The following is a 19,249-nucleotide window of genomic DNA, read 5'->3' on the forward strand; positions in this document are numbered from 1 at the left end:
CCTTGTGCGACTTATACTCCAGTGCGACTTATGTATGTTTTTTTTCTACCTAATTACGCATTTTTGACCTTGTACGACTTATACTCCGGAGTGACTTATAGTCCAGAAAATACGGTATATCCTGTGGTAGAATGAACACATACATATCCGATACCGATATCAACCAATATCGCATTTTTATACTGGTATCAGACATCCCTAAAAATAACACCGTAGATTTGAATGAATGGAATATTCTTATTATAATCACCCAAAAATGATCCATGTTCTTAAAGCAAGTGAAAATGAGGCTCTGTAGTGTCGTTTAAGTGTTCCCTTTATTTTGGGGGTGAGTCAAGCAAGGACAAGACTGAATCTGAGTCAGTCTTGTGTGGGATTGTTGACTTTAAGTCAGACCAGTGCTTTCGTCACACATTTATGCTGAGCAAGAAGACTCCACAGCGCATTTAAGATGGTATAGTCCAAGCGTACTCGTAGTCACTGGCGACTTCAGCATACAATGGCTTCTTATGGGACGTTTAGGCTGCTTTTCTTCTGCGTGATTTCTACAAGTACCTCAACTGATGACGCCAGCCACCTCAACAGTAAGTCGTTAAGGAACGATTATTATTTATGAACTGAAATGGAAGAACGTGCCTCATTTGATCAGTCAATCACGATATAATGACTAATTACTTTTTGTTATAATTACCGTATTTTCTGCACTATAAGTCGCTCCGGAGTATAAGTCGCACAAGGCCAAAAATGCATAATTAGGTAGAAAAAAACATACATAAGTCGCACTGGAGTATAAGTCGCACAAGGCCAAAAATGCATAATTAGGTAGAAAAAAACATACATAAGTCGCACTGGAATATAAGTCGCACAAGGCCAAAAATGCATAATTAGGTAGAAAAAAAAACATACTGGAGTATAAGTGTCATTTTTTGCGGGTAATTTATTTTCCAAACTACTTGACCAAAACAGACATTACGTCATCTTGGAAGGCAAGTTCTAACATGAATAAAAGAATAGAGAACAGGCTGAATAGGTGTAAGATATGCTAACACAATGCTTATTCAGCTACACAAAAAATAAACATGAACACAAAAGGTGTCCAGTGTTTATGGAACATAAACACTTTTTTCATTTATAAGTCGCAGGAACAGCCAACCTATGAAAAAAAGTGCCACTTATAGTCCGGTAAATACGGTATGCAGATTTTTAATTTTTGTTACAGTTTTGCTTCTAGGAAGTGAACATTACATGGGCATCATTTTTCATTTTGGTTGACATTATTATGATAGGGCTGCACGGTGGATGAGTGGTTAGCGCTCAGACCTCACAGCTAGGAGACCAGGGTTCAATTCCACCCTCGGCTATGTGGAGTTTGCATGTTCTCCCCGTGCATGCGTGGGTTTTCTCCGGGTTCTCCGGTTTCCTCCCACATTCCAAAAACATGCTAGGTTAATTAGCGACTCCAAATTGTCCATAGGTATGAATGTGAGTGTGAATGGTTGTTTGTCTATATGTGCCCTGTGATTGGCTGGCCACCAGTCCAGGGTGTACCCCGCCTCTCACACCAAGACAGCCGGTGACGACCGTCGTGAGGATAAGCGGTAGAAAATGAATGAACATTATTCCAACAGTAAAATATGGTGGTGGTAGTGTGATGGTCTGGGACTGTTTTGCTGCATCAGGACCTGGAAGACTCACTGCGATAAATGGAACCATGAATTATTGTGAAACTGTTCACAAATATGGGCTGCACGGTGGACGAGTGTTCTCCCCGTGTATGTGTGAGTTTTCTTCGGGTACTCCGGTTTCCTCCCACATTCCAAAAACATGCTAGGTTAATTAGCCACTCCAAATTGTCCATAGCTATGAATGTGAGTGTGAATGGTTGTTTGTCTATATGTGCCCTGTGATTGGCTGGCCACCAGTCCAGGGTGTACCCCGCCTCTCGCCCGAAAATGAATTAATGACTTATTATGATATAATGCTAGTCTTTTGGAAAATGTATTGTGCATGCATTTGGGAGTGTTAAAGAGCTAGCATGCCTTTTATCGACCAGCTAGCAAATGTTATAAATAGTGTTTTCAGAGAACAGATGGTACAAAAAGCACGCAAAATGCACAAATAGCATTGTCCTGTTACCTACAGCCACATCCATCGGAAAACTGATTATCACATCATATCAGGAAAGTCTTCAAATCCTGGATGAAAGTGTCTTCCTGAAGAGACAAAGGTAATCAAGTTAAAATGTCATGTCTGTCACTCTTCCGACATTGGAAGACATATGTAAACAAGCACCATTTACCTTCTATTCATAGACGAAGTTCACCTTTGACCTCCGCTCACGGCTTTACATTCCGACGACAAACTGAGACGGAGACCCTGGAGATGGGACACGCTGCTGAGGTTTTTCAATCAACTCTGCAGGTCTTGAAGGAGAAAGTGAAGCAGAGGTATAAAAGGGATATTACCGCTGCAGGTAGGATATTTAATTTCACTTTTTGGATGACAAATTTTTTAAGACAAATTAATTTTTTATATTTTGATACTTGAAATGTTCCCACTTTGCTGAGCTATAAATAGATACTGAGGTTTGCACATTTGAATGTGATCCCTGTACGAAATTGGGGATGGATCTCCACGCTCGGTTTTATCGAGTTCTACTAATTTCAATGCGATCTTCTTGGACTTCCTTATTTGGGCTGAAGGTTGCCTGCAGAGTGGGCCAAAAGCGAGGACGGCCGGGGGTGCAGTAAATTAAACACACCGTTTGGGTGGGAAGCAGGAAGTCCATGAAAACTCTGCAGAAAGAGGTGCCGAACCTGGAAGATCTAGAAAGCTTTCCGTGCAGGTTATTGTGTGTAGCGCCTCTATAGGAGTCCACAACTCAATACATAATAGGTCCCCTTTAAACATTGCTATTGTCATGTGTTATGTTGTGTTATGTTGTGTTATTGTGTGTTATTGTGGTTATTGTGTGTAGCGCCTCTATAGGAGTCCACAACTCCATACATAATAGGTCCCCTTTAAACATTGCTATTGTCATGTGTTATGTTATGTTATGTTGTGTCATTGTGTGTTATTGTGGTTATTGTGTGTAGCGCCTCTATAGGAGTCCACAACTCAATACATAATAGGTCCCCTTTAAACATTGCTATTGTCATGTGTTATGTTATGTTATGTTATTGTGGTTATTGTGTGTAGCGCCTCTATAGGAGTCCACAACTCAATACATAATAGGTCCCCTTTAAACATTGCTATTGTCATGTGTTATGTTATGTTGTGTTATTGTGTGTTATTGTGTGTTATTGTGTGTTATTGTGGTTATTGTGTGTAGCGCCTCTATAGGAGTCCACAACTCAATACATAATAAGTCCCCTTTAAACATTGCTATTGTCATGTGTTATGTTATGTTGTGTTATTGTGTGTTATTGTGGTTATTGTGTGTAGCGCCTCTATAGGAGTCCTCAACTCAATACATAATAGGTCCCCTTTAAACATTGCTATTGTCATGTGTTATGTTATGTTATGTTATTGTGGTTATTGTGTGTAGCGCCTCTATAGGAGTCCACAACTCAATACATAATAGGTCCCCTTTAAACATTGCTATTGTCATGTGTTATGTTATGTTGTGTTATTGTGTGTTATTGTGTGTTATTGTGTGTTATTGTGTGTTATTGTGGTTATTGTGTGTAGCGCCTCTATAGGAGTCCACAACTCAATACATAATAGGTCCCCTTTAAACATTGCTATTGTCATGTGTTATGTTATGTTGTCTTATGTTGTGTTATTGTGTGTCATTGTGTGTTATTGTGGTTATTGTGTGTAGCGCCTCTATAGGAGTCCACAACTCAATACATAATAGGTCCCCTTTAAACATTGCTATTGTCATGTGTTATGTTATGTTATGTTATGTTGTGTTATGTTGTGTTATTGTGTGCTATTGTGGTTATTGTGTGTAGCACCTCTTTAGGAGTCTTCAACTCAATACAATAACATGTCATCTTTTCCCAACCAAAGGTTTGCTTTCGTGGGAGCATGTGGAACTTATGTTATTGTGTGTTATCTTATGTTTTATGTTATGTTATTGTTATTGTGTGTAGCGCCTCTATCGGAGTCCACAACTCAATACATAATAGGTCCCCTTTAAACATTTCTATTGTCATCTTTTTCCCAACTGAAGGTTTGCTTTCGTGGGAGCATGTGGAACTTTTTATGTTATGTTATTGTTATTGTGTATAGCGCCTCTATAGGAGTCCACAACTCAATACAATAACATCTCAATACATAATAGATCCCCTATAAACATTTCAATTGTCATCTTTTCCCAACCAAAGGTTTGCTTTCGTGGGAGCATGTGGAACTTATTGCAGAGCTATCAAGATGTCCGCCTCCAACACATCCAGGCATCTGCCAACAGAGTCACACCAGCAAGTACCGCTCCGTATCTGGCATCTGCAACAACAGGTAGCCGCCCTAAGAACGAAGCCAGGAACTGGACCCTTCCCGTAGGTCGTTCGCCGAGTTGCCTTTTATAGAAAAACAAAGTTGTTAGTGGCGGCTCTTCCCGTGGAATGAGGCCATCTTTGAGGGAGAGATGTCAGGTCGTTGTTGTAATCTGTATTTCTGCTATTTTTGCAGTGATAATTATGACAATTTCTTATAGATTTTATTCCACGTTGGTGATTTAAATTAGTATTCAGTTCAAGTTTTGATGCTCTTTTCATCACTCCTTGTGATCAATCGCTGTGAATTGATATATTGAGCATCACGCTCGTCTTTTGCCAGGTTCAATCCACTTTGGGGAGCGGCCAACATCGCCTTGCTCAGATGGCTTCCAGCTCAGTACGAAGATCAAGTACGACAACCCAAAGGCTGGAACGGAGGTCGTCTCTATAATGAATTCCAGCTTCCCACGGTAATCTGTAAAATCCAAGGGAAAAAAAACGGCAATCATGCCTTTGGTCTAAACCAGTTATTTTGACTAGTGTACCTGGAATTATCCAATATCACTTTTTATAATTAACATTTATTAATCATCATTTGCATTATGTCAATAGTATACATGGACCCAAATATTCCAATTGCATTTGCTTTATTTGCTAAAAAACGGAAAGAATTGAACAGGGATGGAATATTCCTTTAACCCAGGGGTCTCAAAGTCAATTTACTTGGGGGCCACTGGAGCTAGGGTCTGGGTGAGACTGGGTTTTCCAAAAAAAACCAAACAAACACATTATTAAAAACAGAAAAATATACAAACTTTTTCAGTGCTTTGTCATTACTTAATATAACAGTCGGATTTTACAAATAACGCTCATCACACAGCAACTTAACACCGGGAAATATACAATATTCTTTATTCATTTTCTTCCGCTTATCCTCACGAGGGTCGCGGGGGTTGCTGGAGCCTATCCCAGCAGTCGTCGGGCGTCAGGCGGGGTACACCCCGGACTGGTGGCCAGCCAATCACAGGGCACATATAGACAAACAACCATTCACACTCACATTCATACCTATGGACAATTTGGAGTCGCTAATTAACCTAGCATGTTTTTGGAATGTGGGAAGAAACCGGAGTACCCGGAGAAAACCCACGCAAATGCCACACAGAGATGGCCGAGGGTGGAATTGAACTCGGGGCTTTTAGCTGTGAGGCCTGCGTGCTAACCACTCGACCACCGTGCAGTAGAACACAATATTCTATGAAATATATTCATTCATTGATTTTCCTCACAAAGGTCGCGAGGGTGCTGGAGCCTATCCCAGCAGTCTTCGGGCGACAGGTGGGGTACACCCCCCGGACTGGTTGCCAGCCAATCACAGGGCACATATAGACAAACAACCATTCACACTCACATTCATACCTATGGACAATTTGGAGTCATGCTAATTAACCTAGCATGTTTTTGGAATGTGGGAGGAAACTGGAGTACCCTGAGAAAACCCACGCAAACGCCACACAGAGATGGCTGAGGGTGGAATTGAACTCGGGGCTCTTAGCTGTGAGGCCTGCGCGCTAACCACTTTGAATCAATCATTCATTCATTTGTTCATTTTCTATCGCTTATCCTCCCGAGTGTCGCAGGGATGCCGGAGCATCCCGAAGACAGCTGGGATAGGCTCCAGCGGAAAAGCAGTAGAAAATGAATGAATGACTTTGTGTCGCATGTCTTTGCAGGTAAAAGTGCTCTACAAATAAAGTTGATTTGATTTGTTTTGAACAGTCATGGGAGGTCAGCAAGAAGATAATAAAGAGCACGTTGACGGCGAAAGACGACGCCTACTCTCACATGCTGGTGGAGTGGGGCCAGTATATCGACCATGACGTAACGTTCACCCCTCAGAGCCCCGGGAAAGTAACGTTTTCACCTCAAGATGACTGCCTGAGCACCTGTACGAATGTGCATCCTTGCTTTCCCATCCAGGTAACATTCATCCTCTCCATTATCTCTTTCAACTGTCAACTTGATATCATATATGTTTTTTTTTTCTTGTTGACTGATATTACTTTGTAGTCTAAAAATAGCATGTAGACCTGCTTATGTATGTTCTCTGTAGGGCAGGGGTCTCAAACTCAATTTACCTGGGGGCCACTGGAGCTCGGGTCTGGGCAAGGCAGGTTTTCAAAAAAAAAAAAACACATTTATTAAAAACAAAAATAACAAACAAAATAAAATAAAAATAATAAAAATAAAAAACTAAAATATCCAAACTTTTTCAGTGCTTTGGTTCCGATTTTCAACAATAAAAGCTCTGATAAAACATTCCACTGTTCTCAAATATCTTAATTTTTATTTTTCTGCAAAAAATAAAATGAAAAAAAAAAAAAACAAATCAAGAATAAAAAAAATCAATCAGTAATAAATAAATATAATAATAATAATAAAACAGCCTGGACTGGTGGCCAGCCAATCACAGGGCACATATAGACAAACAACCATTCACACTCACATTCATACCTATGGACAATTTGGAGTGGCTAATTAACCTAGCATGTTTTTAGAATGTGGAAGGAACCGGGGAATGACGAGGAAAACATCCAAACTCCACACAGAGATGGCCGAGGGTGGAATTGAACTTGGGTCTTTTAGCAGTGAGGCTTGCATGCTAACCACTTATCCACCGTACAGCCCCTCTAGGAATACATTCATTAATTTTCTACTGCTGATCGTCATGAGGGACGCGGGGGTTGCTGGAGCCTATTCCAGCTGTCTTCACCCTGGACTGGTGGCCGGCCAATCACAGGGCACATATAGACAAACAACCATTCACACTCACATTCATACCTATGGACGATTTGGAGTCTAAGCTAATTAACCTAGCATGTTTTTGGAATGTGGGAGGAAACCGGAGTACCCGAAGAAAACCGGAGAAAACATGCAAACTCCACACAGAGATGTCTGAGGGTGGAATTGAACCCTTGTCTCCTAGCCGTGAGGTCCGTACGCTAACCACTTGACCGCCGTGCAGCCCGAAATATACAATACAAGTACCAAAAAAAAAGTATTCTGTCCCATAAAGCATTGTTTCCAAGCAAAGCATCTGCTCGGTGCTGCAATGATATCAGCCTCCCTGTGGTGGTGTTGGACACATGCTGCATTTTCTATGTCCTTTATCCTCCAATGAAATGCTTTGCTCAGACACAACGGAGAGCAGTAGGGAGATGCAAAAGTCTACTACAGACCTTCTAACAAGAACGTCTCCTAATTCGATTTGTCCCCTCCAGACAGATAATAAGCTCCCAAGTCCCCGAAGCTGCTTGCCTTTCAATCGCTCCTTACCAGCCTGCCTCGCCGGCGTCGGGCCCGACGTCGGGTCCGACGTCAGTCAAGCTCTGCAACAGCAACAGATGAACGCCATCACGTCCTTCATCGACGCTTCATCCGTGTATGGCTCCAGTCCGAGAGTCAACAACTTCCTCAGAGATCTCAGCGGACGTGAGGGGAAACTAGCTGTTAATGAGTACTTCAAGGACATCAGGGGAAGACCGTATCTTCCTTTTGAAGAATCAAAGTCATCAGCCTGCATTCACGCCGACGGTGAAGCGAAAGCGGCGTGTTTCCGTGCCGGAGACGGTCGAGTCAACGAGGGGCTGCCTTTGACTTGTTTGCATACGCTTTGGTTAAGGCTACACAATCAAATAGCGGAGACGCTTAAACGCCTCAATGGTCACTGGAGCCCGGAGATGATATATCAAGAAACGCGCAAGATTATCGCGGCCCTGCATCAGGTATCTTATTACACGTTAAAAATCAATCAGTCAATCACGACTGATATTGTTTTATGATTTTTTTTTTTTTTAGATCATAACCATGAAAGATTATCTTCCGAAGATAATTGGTAAAGAATTTTTTGACAACTACATCGGGCCCTACAGAGGATATGACCCAACTGTGAACCCGTCGGTTTCAAATGTCTTTGCTACCGCTGCGTTTCGGTTCGGACACGGCACCGTCCCTTCCGTGATCAGGAGACTCGATGAGCGCTACCAGGAAAATCAACATTTTCCAAACCTGATGCTGCACGATAGTTTGTTCACTCCATGGAGAATATTCCATGAAGGTGAGGAATGTTGGGTGAAACGGAGTTTTCTTTCATTGCTTTCTCATCCATCAATTCGATATGAATTCAAATTGACGAATTTGAATTTCAAATTTTTTTTAATTAAATTATATGAACTGATTATGGGATGCACTCAATTGTAATTTGATGCATGTTCAAATGAAATTAAACCATAAAAAACATTTAAAATTACAAAAATTCATTAAATTAATTAAATTAAATTTTTTTATAATTTTTTTTATTAATTTTATTTTTATTAATTTTTTTTAATTTTTTTTAAATGGTTTAATTTCATTTGAACATGTATCAGATTACAATTGAATGCATCCCATAATCAGTTCCCAGTTCCACATGTCCAAAAGGAGTAGGAAGAAGCAAAGCTTATTAAATCCTACCCCTCCATCTGGTACTTTTACAATCAGTAACTGTTACATTTGTTCACTTCCTGCTTTCCTAATATAATTTAAGTTTTTTTAATTTTTTTTTTTAGAATTTTTTTTTATTTTTTTACAAAAAATTTTTAATGGTTTAATTTCATTTGAACATGCATCAGATTACAATTGAATGCATCCCATAATCAGTTCCCAGTTCCACATGTCCAAAAGGAGTAGGAAGAAGCAGAGCTTATTAAATCCTACCCCTTCATCTGGTACTTTTACAATCACTAACTGTTACATTTGTTCACTTCCTGCTTTCCTAATATAATTTGAGTTTTTTTATTCTATTTTTTTAATTTAATTAAAAAAAAAATTTGTTTTAATTTTTTTTTGTAATTCAAAATGTTTTTTATGATTTAATTTAATTTGAACATGCATCAGATTACAATTGAATGCATCCCATAATCAGTTCCCAGTTCCACATGTCCAAAAGGAGTAGGAATGATCGACCCTTCCTGATCCACTAAAAATAAATTGTGATCTTGTGAATGTAGTCCAACAAAGAATCCATCCATCCATTCATATTTCAGAAGCAATTAAAGACATCTGTGTGTCACATCTTGGGTTTGAGAACAAATTGAAACATTCTTTCCTTCCCAGGTGGAATCGAACCAATCCTTAGAGGTACAACTGGAACGGAGGCAGCAGCCAGCAATGCAAACACTCTGGTGCAGGAGGAGGCGACGGAGAGGCTGGTTGTCATAAATATTCAACAACCTATGGACCTGGCTTCACTTAACCTGCAGAGAGGACGAGATCATGGTCTCCCAGGTACTACGTCTTCTTCCTCCGGGCTCATCTGCATCACTGCACATTACAGATAAATGTAATGGTAATGGTAATGGTTTAATTTCATTTGAACATGCATCAGATTACAATTGAATGCATCCCATAATCAGTTCCCAGTTCCACATGTCCAAAAGGAGTAGGAAGAAGCAAAGCTTATTAAATCCTACCCCTCCATCTGGTACTTTTACAATCACTAACTGTTACATTTGTTCACTTCCTGCTTTCATACTATAGTTTTTTTTATTAAATTTAATTTAAAAACATTTTTTTTAAATTGTTTACATTTTTAAAAAAATGTTTTGGGTAATTTGAAATGTTTTTTTTATGGTTTTATTTAATTTGAAAATGCATCAGATTACAATTGAATGCATCCCATAATCAGTTCACAGTTCCACATGTCCAAAAGGAGTAGGAAGAAGCAAAGCTTATTAAATCCTACCCCTCCATCTGGTACTTTTACAATCAGTAACTGTTACATTTGTTCACTTCCTGCTTTCACACTATAGTTTTTTTTATTAAATTTAATTTAAAAACATTTTTTTAATTTGTTTACATTTTTAAAAAAATGTTTTTGGTAATTTGAAATGTTTTTTTAATGGTTTTATTTAATTTGAAAATGCATGCATGTGTGCAGGAAAACATTCATTAATTTTCTACTGCTTATCGTCACAAGGGTTGCTGGAGCCTATCCCAGCTGTCTTCACCCTGGACTGGTGGCCAGCCAATCCCAGGGCACATATAGACAAACAACCATTCACACTCACATTCATACCTGCTAATTAACATACATGCTAATTAACCTAGCATGTTTTTGGAATGTGGGAGGAAACCGGAGTACCTGGAGAAAACCCACGCATGCACGGGGAGAACATGCAAACTCCACACAAAGATGACCGAGGGTGGAATTGAACCCTGGTCTCCTAGCCGTGAGGTCTGCGCGCTAACCACTCGACCACCGAGTTAACTTCATTCAATGTCCTTTTCAGGTTACAATGACTGGAGAGAGTTTTGTGGACTAAAGCGGATTCGAACACTTGAGGACTTTACACGCGTCGTAAAGGATGTTAATGTTGCCGAGAGAATCCTTCAACTATACAAACACCCTGACAACGTTGACGTATGGCTGGGAGGACTTGTTGAGGCCTTTCTACCCGGGGCGAGAGTTGGTCCTGTCTTTGCCTGCCTGATTGGAAAGCAGATGAAAGCTCTTCGTGATGGTGACAGGTGAGATACACACTGGAAATACCTCAGACCTAGTATTTGGGAGGAATACTACATACAAAGTGCAACATTTCTGATGTTTTTTTTTCTTCCTAAAATACTACTAACTGTGGATTCTGGAAAACTGAAGCAAAACTGAAACACTTTAAATTTAGAATGAACGTAGGAGCCGTTCGGAAGCTGAAGCTAGACTGAAATGCTGTGGAAATATGATAACATGTATAATGAAAGTATGGTCATATCACCTCGTACTTCGGTACGTGACAAAAAATGAGAAAAACAAACAAAAAAAAACTTAAACCTATATTAGGAAAGCAGGAAGTGAACAAATGTAACAGTTAGTGATTGTAAAAGTACCAGATGGAGGGGTAGGATTTAATAAGCTTTGCTTCTTCCTACTCCTTTTGGACATGTGGAACTGGGAACTGATTATGGGATGCATTCAATTGTAATTTGATGCATAGTTTAAATGAAATTAAACCATTAAAAAAATGATTACAAAAAATTTAAAACCATTAAAAAAATATTACAAAAATAAAATAAAAATAACTTACATTTGTTCACTTCCTGCCTTTCTAATATAATTTAAGTTATTTTTATTTTATTAATTTCATTTTTTTTAATGTTTTTTAATTTTTTTGTAATATTTTTTTTAATGGTTTTATTTCATTTGAACATGCATCAAATTACAATTAAGTGCGTCACATAATCAGTTCACAGTTCCACAAATAAAAAAAATAAATTAAAAAAATAAAATAAAAATAACTTACATTTGTTCACTCCCTGCCTTTCTAATATAATTTAAGTTATTTTATTTTATTTTTTAAATTCAAATGAAATAAAACCATTAAAAAATGATTACAAAAAAATTAAAAACCATTAAAGAATATTTAAAAAAATTGTTTACTTCCTGCCTTTCTAATATAATTTAAGTTATTTTTATTTTATTAATTTATTTTTTTAATGTTTTTTTATTTTTTTGTAATATTTTTTTTATTATTATATTTTATTGGTTTTATTTCAAATGAACATGCATCAGATTACAATTGAATGCATCCCATAATCAGTTCCCAGTTCCACATGTCCAAAAGGAGTAGGAAGAAGCAAAGCTTATTAAATCCTACCCCTCCATCTGGTACTTTTACAATCACTAACTGTTACATTTGTTCACTTCCTGCTTTCCATAATACAGTTTAAGGTTTTCTTTTTTGCATTCAATTGTAATCTGATGCATGTTCAAATGAAATTAAACCATTACCAATTTTATGATGATTATTAACGATAAAGCATTACAACGGTACATTTAGATATCTAATCCAAGATGTTCTAAGCAGCGATGGTGAAAGTCCAAATCGACCAGGACTATTTTTTATCGTTTACTTGTGAGTTTGTGTTTCTGAAGGTTCTGGTGGGAATCAGACTCTACGTTCAACCAACAGCAGAGGGATGAACTGTTGAAGGTTTCTCTGTCGAAGATCATCTGTGACAATAGCGACATCACGGAAGTCCATCCTGATGCATTCATATTTGAGAAGTACCCTTCGGGTTACGTCTCTTGTCAACATTTACCAGCAATGAACTTGGAGGCGTGGAAAGAGGAAAAAAGCCAAGGTGTTTTTTTTATAATTCCATCATTATTCCATCATTTGTGTGTGTGTTTTAATATATTTAATATGACCCCCCCCTCCCAGATTTGAAAAGATGTGGCTCTCCAGGACAGATCAAGAATGGTGATTACGTGCTGTCCTCGATGCCTGGCAAATTGGAGGCTCTTTACTCCTGTTATTATGGCTTTAAATTAACCGGCGCTGCTGTGATTTCTTGTGAGGGACATGAGTGGAATGACAAACCTCCACAGTGTGATGGTATGTACCATTTTTAATTATATTATGGAAAGCAGGAAGTGAACAAATGTAACAGTTTCTGATTGTAAAAGTACCAGATGGAGGGGTAGGATTTAATAAGCTTTGCTTCTTCCTACTCCTTTTGGACATGTGGAACTGGGAACTGATTATGTGATGCGTTCAATTGTAATCTGATGCATGTTGAAATGAAATTAAACCATTAAAAAATGTAAATAAAAAATTTAAAAACACATTAAAAAATAATAATAAAAAATAAAATAAAAAAATTAAATTATATGTATCATTATATGTTGAAATAAAATTAAACCATTAAAAAATGTAATAAAAAAATTAAAAAACACATTAAAAAAAAAACTTAAATTATATTAGGAAAGCAGGAAGTGAACAAATGTAACAGTTAGTGATTGTAAAAGTACCAGATGGAGGGGTAGGATTTAATAAGCTTTGCTTCTTCCTACTCCTTTTGTACATGTGGAACTGTGAACTGATTATGGGATGCATTCAATTGTAATCTGATGCATGTTCAAATGAAATTAAACCATTAAAAAATAATTGTAAAAAAATTATTACAAAAAAAATTAAAAACCATTGAAAAAAAGAAATTAAAAAAATACAATAAAAATAACTTACATTTGTTCACTTCCCGCCTTTCTAATATAATTTAAGTTATTTTTATTTTATTAATTTGAATTAAAAAAAAATGTTTTTTAATTTTTTTAAATTATTTTTTAATGGTTTTATTTCATTTGAACATGCATCAAATTACAATTAAGTGCATCCCATAATCAGTTCACAGTTCCACAAATTAAAAAATTATATTGAAAAAATAAAATAGTGTAACTGTAAACTGTAGTTGACCCATATTTGTCAACACATATTACAAGAAATATATAAATGAAACTAAAAAATGAAAAGATTGAATGCCAATGTGATTCCTGCCCCCAGGCAACCCTCAGTGAAGTGGATCCAGAGAACCTGACCCATGGAGATGTCGCACACTTTAGTTTTCATGAATGTTGTGTATTCCCAGTCATGAAATATGTGACTTTTTTTTAAAACTGGAATTGGGTATGAAGGGTTTTATTGAATATTAGCTGGTACAAAACATTATCATTCCAGTCAGACTCACAAGGCTGGATTTTAAAAGCTTAGTATTCTAGTTCTATGTTCCACTTAGTACAGAATACGTATCTACCATATCTTCCATATCTACCATATCTACCATATCTTCCATATCTACCATATCTACCACATCTACCACATCTACCACATCTACCACATCTACCACATCTACCACATCTACCACATCTACCACATCTACCACATCTACCATATCTACCATATCTACCATATCTACCATATCTACCATATCTTCCATATCTACCATATCTACCATATCTTCCATATCTTCCATATCTACCATATCTTCCATACCATACAAGTCACACTTTGTCTTGCCTTTCTTCTGACATCATGGGACTTCCTTTTAGTTGCACATGGAAATGTACATCCACTGGAAAATACAAATCAATTATCAAACTGTGTTAATACAGAGATAGATATAGATAGATAGATAGATAGGTAGATAGATAGATAGATAGATAGATAGATAGATAGATAGATAGATAGATAGATAGATAGATAGATAGATAGATAGATAGATAGAGAGATAGAGAGATAGAGAGATAGAGAGATAGAGAGATAGAGATAGATAGATAGATATAGGGAGAGAGAGATAGATATAGAGAGATAGAAAGATAGATATAGAGAGATAGATATATAGAGAGATAGAAAGATAGATATAGAGATAGAGATAGATATAGAGAGATAGATATAGAGAGATAGAAAGATAGATATATATAGAGATAGAAAGATAGATATAGAGATAGATATAGAGAGATAGAAAGATAGATATATAGAGAGATAGAAAGATAGATATAGAGATAGATATAGAGAGATAGAAAGATAGATATAGAGATAGATATAGAGAGATAGAAAGATAGATATAGAGATAGATATAGAGAGATAGAAAGATAGATATAGAGATAGATATAGAGAGATAGATATATAGAGAGATAAAAAGATAGATATAGAGATAGATATAGAGAGATAGATATAGAGAGATAGATATAGAGAGATAGATATAGAGAGATAGATATAGAGAGATAGATATAGAGAGATAGATATAGAGAGATAGATATAGAGAGATAGATATAGAGAGATAGATATAGAGAGATAGATATAGAGAGATAGATATAGAGAGATAGATATAGAGAGATAGATATATAGAGAGAGAGAATCCAGTTGTGTGCCAATATACTGTATGCTAGCTGACACCTAGCATTAGCTGTATTAACTACACTGATGTAACGCTACGTGGTTGTCAAGCTCTTTTTTTTTTTTTTTACCTCGGATTCCCGGAGCGTCACGGTCATTCCATCAGAAAAGCGATTGAAGATTTCTGATGAGGAGATTGAGAATAAGAAAGTTGAGAGTCTGACACACAAATCCAAACTTAGCATCCCCTCCCTGGTGTAAATAAAAATATATATATACAAATATAGCCCTACATGTTTGTCATTGTGAGGATGGAATATGTAACATATTTTCCATGAGATCCACCATGAGTATGTATTTATCCATATGGACCTACTTTTCATGAAGCCAAGGCGAAGAGCCAGACTGATGAAGTTCTCCAGCGTTACATGGCCAGAAGGGGTCCCGTAGCGTAAAAGCAGCATATTTAACATATCTTCACTGACCCTTGTTCCTGGAGATGAGAGACACAGGAATAGGAGTAGAAATATGGCCTGGGTTGTATTAATTACATATTTCAATAATATAGACACGCTTTAGCGGCTGATGACTCAATTGTTTTGAACCAGACCAAGATTTTTTTTTTTTTTTTTTGGGGGGGGGGCAAATATATATAACATTACAGTGCATTTCTTGCATCAATCAAAATATAACTTTCCATTATTTACATTTATATATTATAGTTTATTATTATATTGTATAGTATATTTACATTTGCCACAGTCTTGTTTTCCCGTTATTATTATATATTATATTATTATACAAATAGAATGTATTATTATTATTGTTATTATATTGTCATTATTATCATTATTGTTATATTCATTATCATTATTACCATTATTATTGTTATTATCATTGTAATATTATTATTGTTATTATATTGTCATTATTATCATTATTGTTATATTCATTATCATTATTACCATTATTATTGTTATTATCATTATCATTGTAATATTATTATTGTTATTATATTGTCATTATTATCATTATTGTTATATTCATTATCATTATTGCCATTATTATTGTTATTATCATTATCATTGTAATATTATTATTGTTATTATATTGTCATTATTATCATTATTGTTATATTCATTATTATTATTACCATTATTATTATTATCATTATCATTGTAATATTATTATTGTTATTATATTGTCATTATTATCATTATTGTTATATTCATTATCATTATTACCATTATTATTGTTATTATCATTATCATTGTAATATTATTATTGTTATTATATTGTCATTATTATCATTATTGTTATATTCATTATTATTACCATTATTATTGTTATTATCATTATCATTGTAATATTATTATTGTTATTATATTGTCATTATTATCATTATTGTTATATTCATTATTATTATTACCATTATTATTGTTATTATCATTATCATTGTAATATTATTATTGTTATTATATTGTCAGTATTATCATTATTGTTATATTCATTATCATTATTACCATTATTATTGTTATTATCATTATCATTGTAATATTATTATTGTTATTATATTGTCATTATTATCATTATTGTTATATTCATTATCATTATTACCATTATTATTGTTATCATTATCATTGTAATATTATTATTGTTATTATATTGTCATTATTATCATTATTGTTATATTCATTATCATTATTACCATTATTATTGTTATTATCATTATCATTGTAATATTATTATTGTTATTATATTGTCATTATTATCATTATTGTTATATTCATTATCATTATTACCATTATTATTGTTATTATCATTATCATTGTAATATTATTATTATATTGTCATTATTATCATTATTGTTATATTCATTATCATTATTACCATTATTATTGTTATCATTATCATTGTAATATTATTATTGTTATTATATTGTCATTATTATCATTATTGTTATAATCATTATCATTATTACCATTATTGTTATTATCATTATCATTGTAATATTATTATTGTTATTATATTGTCATTATTATCATTATTGTTATATTCATTATCATTATTACCATTATTATTGTTATTATCATTATCATTGTAATATTATTATTGTTATTATATTGTCATTATTATCATTATTGTTATATTCATTATTATTATTACCATTATTATTATTATCATTATCATTGTAATATTATTGTTATTATATTGTCATTATTATCATTATTGTTATATTCATTATCATTATTACCATTATTATTGTTATTATCATTATCATTGTAATATTATTATTGTTATTATATTGTCATTATTATCATTATTGTTATATTCATTATCATTATTACCATTATTATTGTTATTATCATTATCATTGTAATATTATTATTATATTGTCATTATTATCATTATTGTTATATTCATTATCATTATTACCATTATTATTGTTATCATTATCATTGTAATATTATTATTGTTATTATATTGTCATTATTATTGTTATATTCATTATCATTATTACCATTATTATTGTTATTATCATTATCAATGTAATATTATTATTGTTATTATATTGTCATTATTATCATTATTGTTATATTCATTATCATTATTACCATTATTATTGTTATTATCATTATCATTGTAATATTATTATTGTTATTATATTGTCATTATTATCATTATTGTTATATTCATTATCATTATTACCATTATTATTGTTATTATCATTATCATTGTAATATTATTATTATATTGTCATTATTATCATTATTGTTATATTCATTATCATTATTACCATTATTATTGTTATCATTATCATTGTAATATTATTATTATTATATTGTCATTATTATTGTTATATTCATTATCATTATTACCATTATTATTGTTATTATCATTATCATTGTAATATTATTATTGTTATTATATTGTCATTATTATCATTATTGTTATATTCATTATTATTATTACCATTATTATTGTTATTATCATTATCATTGTAATATTATTATTATTATATTGTCATTATTATCATTATTGTTATATTCATTATCATTATTACCATTATTATTGTTATCATTATCATTGTAATATTATTATTGTTATTATATTGTCATTGTCATTATTGTTATATTCATTATTATTACCATTATTATTGTTATTATTATCACTGTTATTATAATCATCATTAATATTACAATTTTCATCATTATAGTTGTAACAATTTGTGGATTTTTATTTATTTATTTTTTTAAAGAAGCAAAAGCCCTGCCAGATATAATCATGTTCATGCCACTGTCTTGTTTTCCCCTGTTATTATTATCATTGTAATATTATTATTGTTATGATATTGTCATTATTATCATTATTGTTATAATCGTTATCATTATTACCATTTTTATTGTTATTATCACCAATATTTAATCATCATTAATATTACCATTTTCATCATTATAGTTGTAACAATTTTTGGATTTTTTTTTTATTATTTAATTTTACAGACTTCTTGTAGAGCGCTGCATCATTCCATCGGTTGTTTTCTGAAATCCGCAGTGTTTATGCTTTTATTGTTTTATTTCACTTGCTGTGCCTAATCTGGGTTGTTTGTTTGCATTGTATTTTATTTTATTGTATTGTAATAATTATTGTATTTTGATGGATATTGATAATGTTTTAAATGTATTTTAAATCACCACCTTTCTTTGTTTTATTGTAAAAAAAAATAAAAAGTGTGAATGCACTCAAATAGTAAAAGAACTGTCCATTCCGTCGTACACATAATAAATAAGATGCCTTTACCTAAAGCGTACATGGAATTCTTCAGCTCTCTCAGTGACAGGCCTCCATTTTGTGACACGTCGGTGCGCAAGAAAACATCCTTGACATTAAAAAAAACAAAAAACGTTATGCTCAAATCACAATAAATCAACAACTGGACTTTCTAGTTGTTTCAAAATAGACTAATGTTTAATTACTGTTATTACCCCCCTCTACTGGAGACTATACGCAACTACACACAATTCCCATTGTATATAAGCAATAGCATCAGTAGTTAGCAAAAAGCTATTGGTTATTGATTTTTTAAATATATGCCTTTAC

At 33.8% G+C, this 19,249-nt stretch overlaps 2 protein-coding genes across 6 annotated transcripts in view; one reads left to right on the top strand and one right to left on the bottom strand.

The window, feature by feature from the left end:
- Positions 1 to 15,748, top strand: LOC131140157 (thyroid peroxidase-like). 2 transcript variants are annotated; one of them, XM_058090323.1, is made up of 13 exons: positions 1 to 584; positions 2,143 to 2,227; positions 2,313 to 2,473; positions 4,332 to 4,461; positions 4,783 to 4,912; positions 6,222 to 6,422; positions 7,724 to 8,227; positions 8,301 to 8,559; positions 9,597 to 9,767; positions 10,772 to 11,009; positions 12,409 to 12,617; positions 12,698 to 12,871; positions 13,817 to 15,748. In XM_058090323.1, the coding sequence occupies exons 1-13, from the start codon at positions 500 to 502 to the stop codon at positions 13,828 to 13,830; spliced, it is 2,361 nt and encodes a 786-aa protein (XP_057946306.1). In that variant the 5' UTR covers positions 1 to 499; the 3' UTR covers positions 13,831 to 15,748. The 2 variants fall into 2 exon arrangements, with proteins under 2 accessions (XP_057946306.1, XP_057946307.1); XM_058090324.1 differs by lacking the exons at positions 1 to 584; positions 2,143 to 2,227 and having other exon boundaries at positions 2,333 to 2,473; positions 4,332 to 4,502.
- Positions 13,703 to 19,249, bottom strand: part of LOC131140158 (calpain-1 catalytic subunit-like) — a 25,413-nt gene continuing 19,866 nt past the window's right edge. For all 4 annotated transcript variants that reach the window (XM_058090325.1, XM_058090327.1, XM_058090326.1 and 1 more), the window contains 4 exons: positions 18,950 to 19,028; positions 15,525 to 15,641; positions 15,280 to 15,332; positions 13,703 to 14,384 (listed from right to left, as the gene is read on the bottom strand). In XM_058090325.1, coding sequence (XP_057946308.1) covers positions 14,358 to 14,384; positions 15,280 to 15,332; positions 15,525 to 15,641; positions 18,950 to 19,028 — 276 coding nt within the window. In that variant the 3' untranslated portion in view covers positions 13,703 to 14,357. The remainder of the gene's footprint in view (positions 14,385 to 15,279; positions 15,333 to 15,524; positions 15,642 to 18,949; positions 19,029 to 19,249) is intronic.

This window comes from Doryrhamphus excisus, chromosome 13 (assembly GCF_030265055.1).
Source record: "Doryrhamphus excisus isolate RoL2022-K1 chromosome 13, RoL_Dexc_1.0, whole genome shotgun sequence".
In the NCBI taxonomy this organism is placed as follows: domain Eukaryota; kingdom Metazoa; phylum Chordata; class Actinopteri; order Syngnathiformes; family Syngnathidae; genus Doryrhamphus; species Doryrhamphus excisus.

Excerpts from the sequence above, each read along its gene's own strand:
- LOC131140157 (XM_058090323.1), top strand. The coding sequence starts at position 500 with ATGGCTTCTTATGGGACGTTTAGGCTGCTTTTCTTCTGCGTGATTTCT. Across the intron at positions 8,228-8,300 it reads TTATCGCGGCCCTGCATCAG|ATCATAACCATGAAAGATTA; the intron begins GTATCTTATTAC and ends TTTTTTTTTTAG. Across the intron at positions 8,560-9,596 it reads ATGGAGAATATTCCATGAAG|GTGGAATCGAACCAATCCTT; the intron begins GTGAGGAATGTT and ends TTTCCTTCCCAG.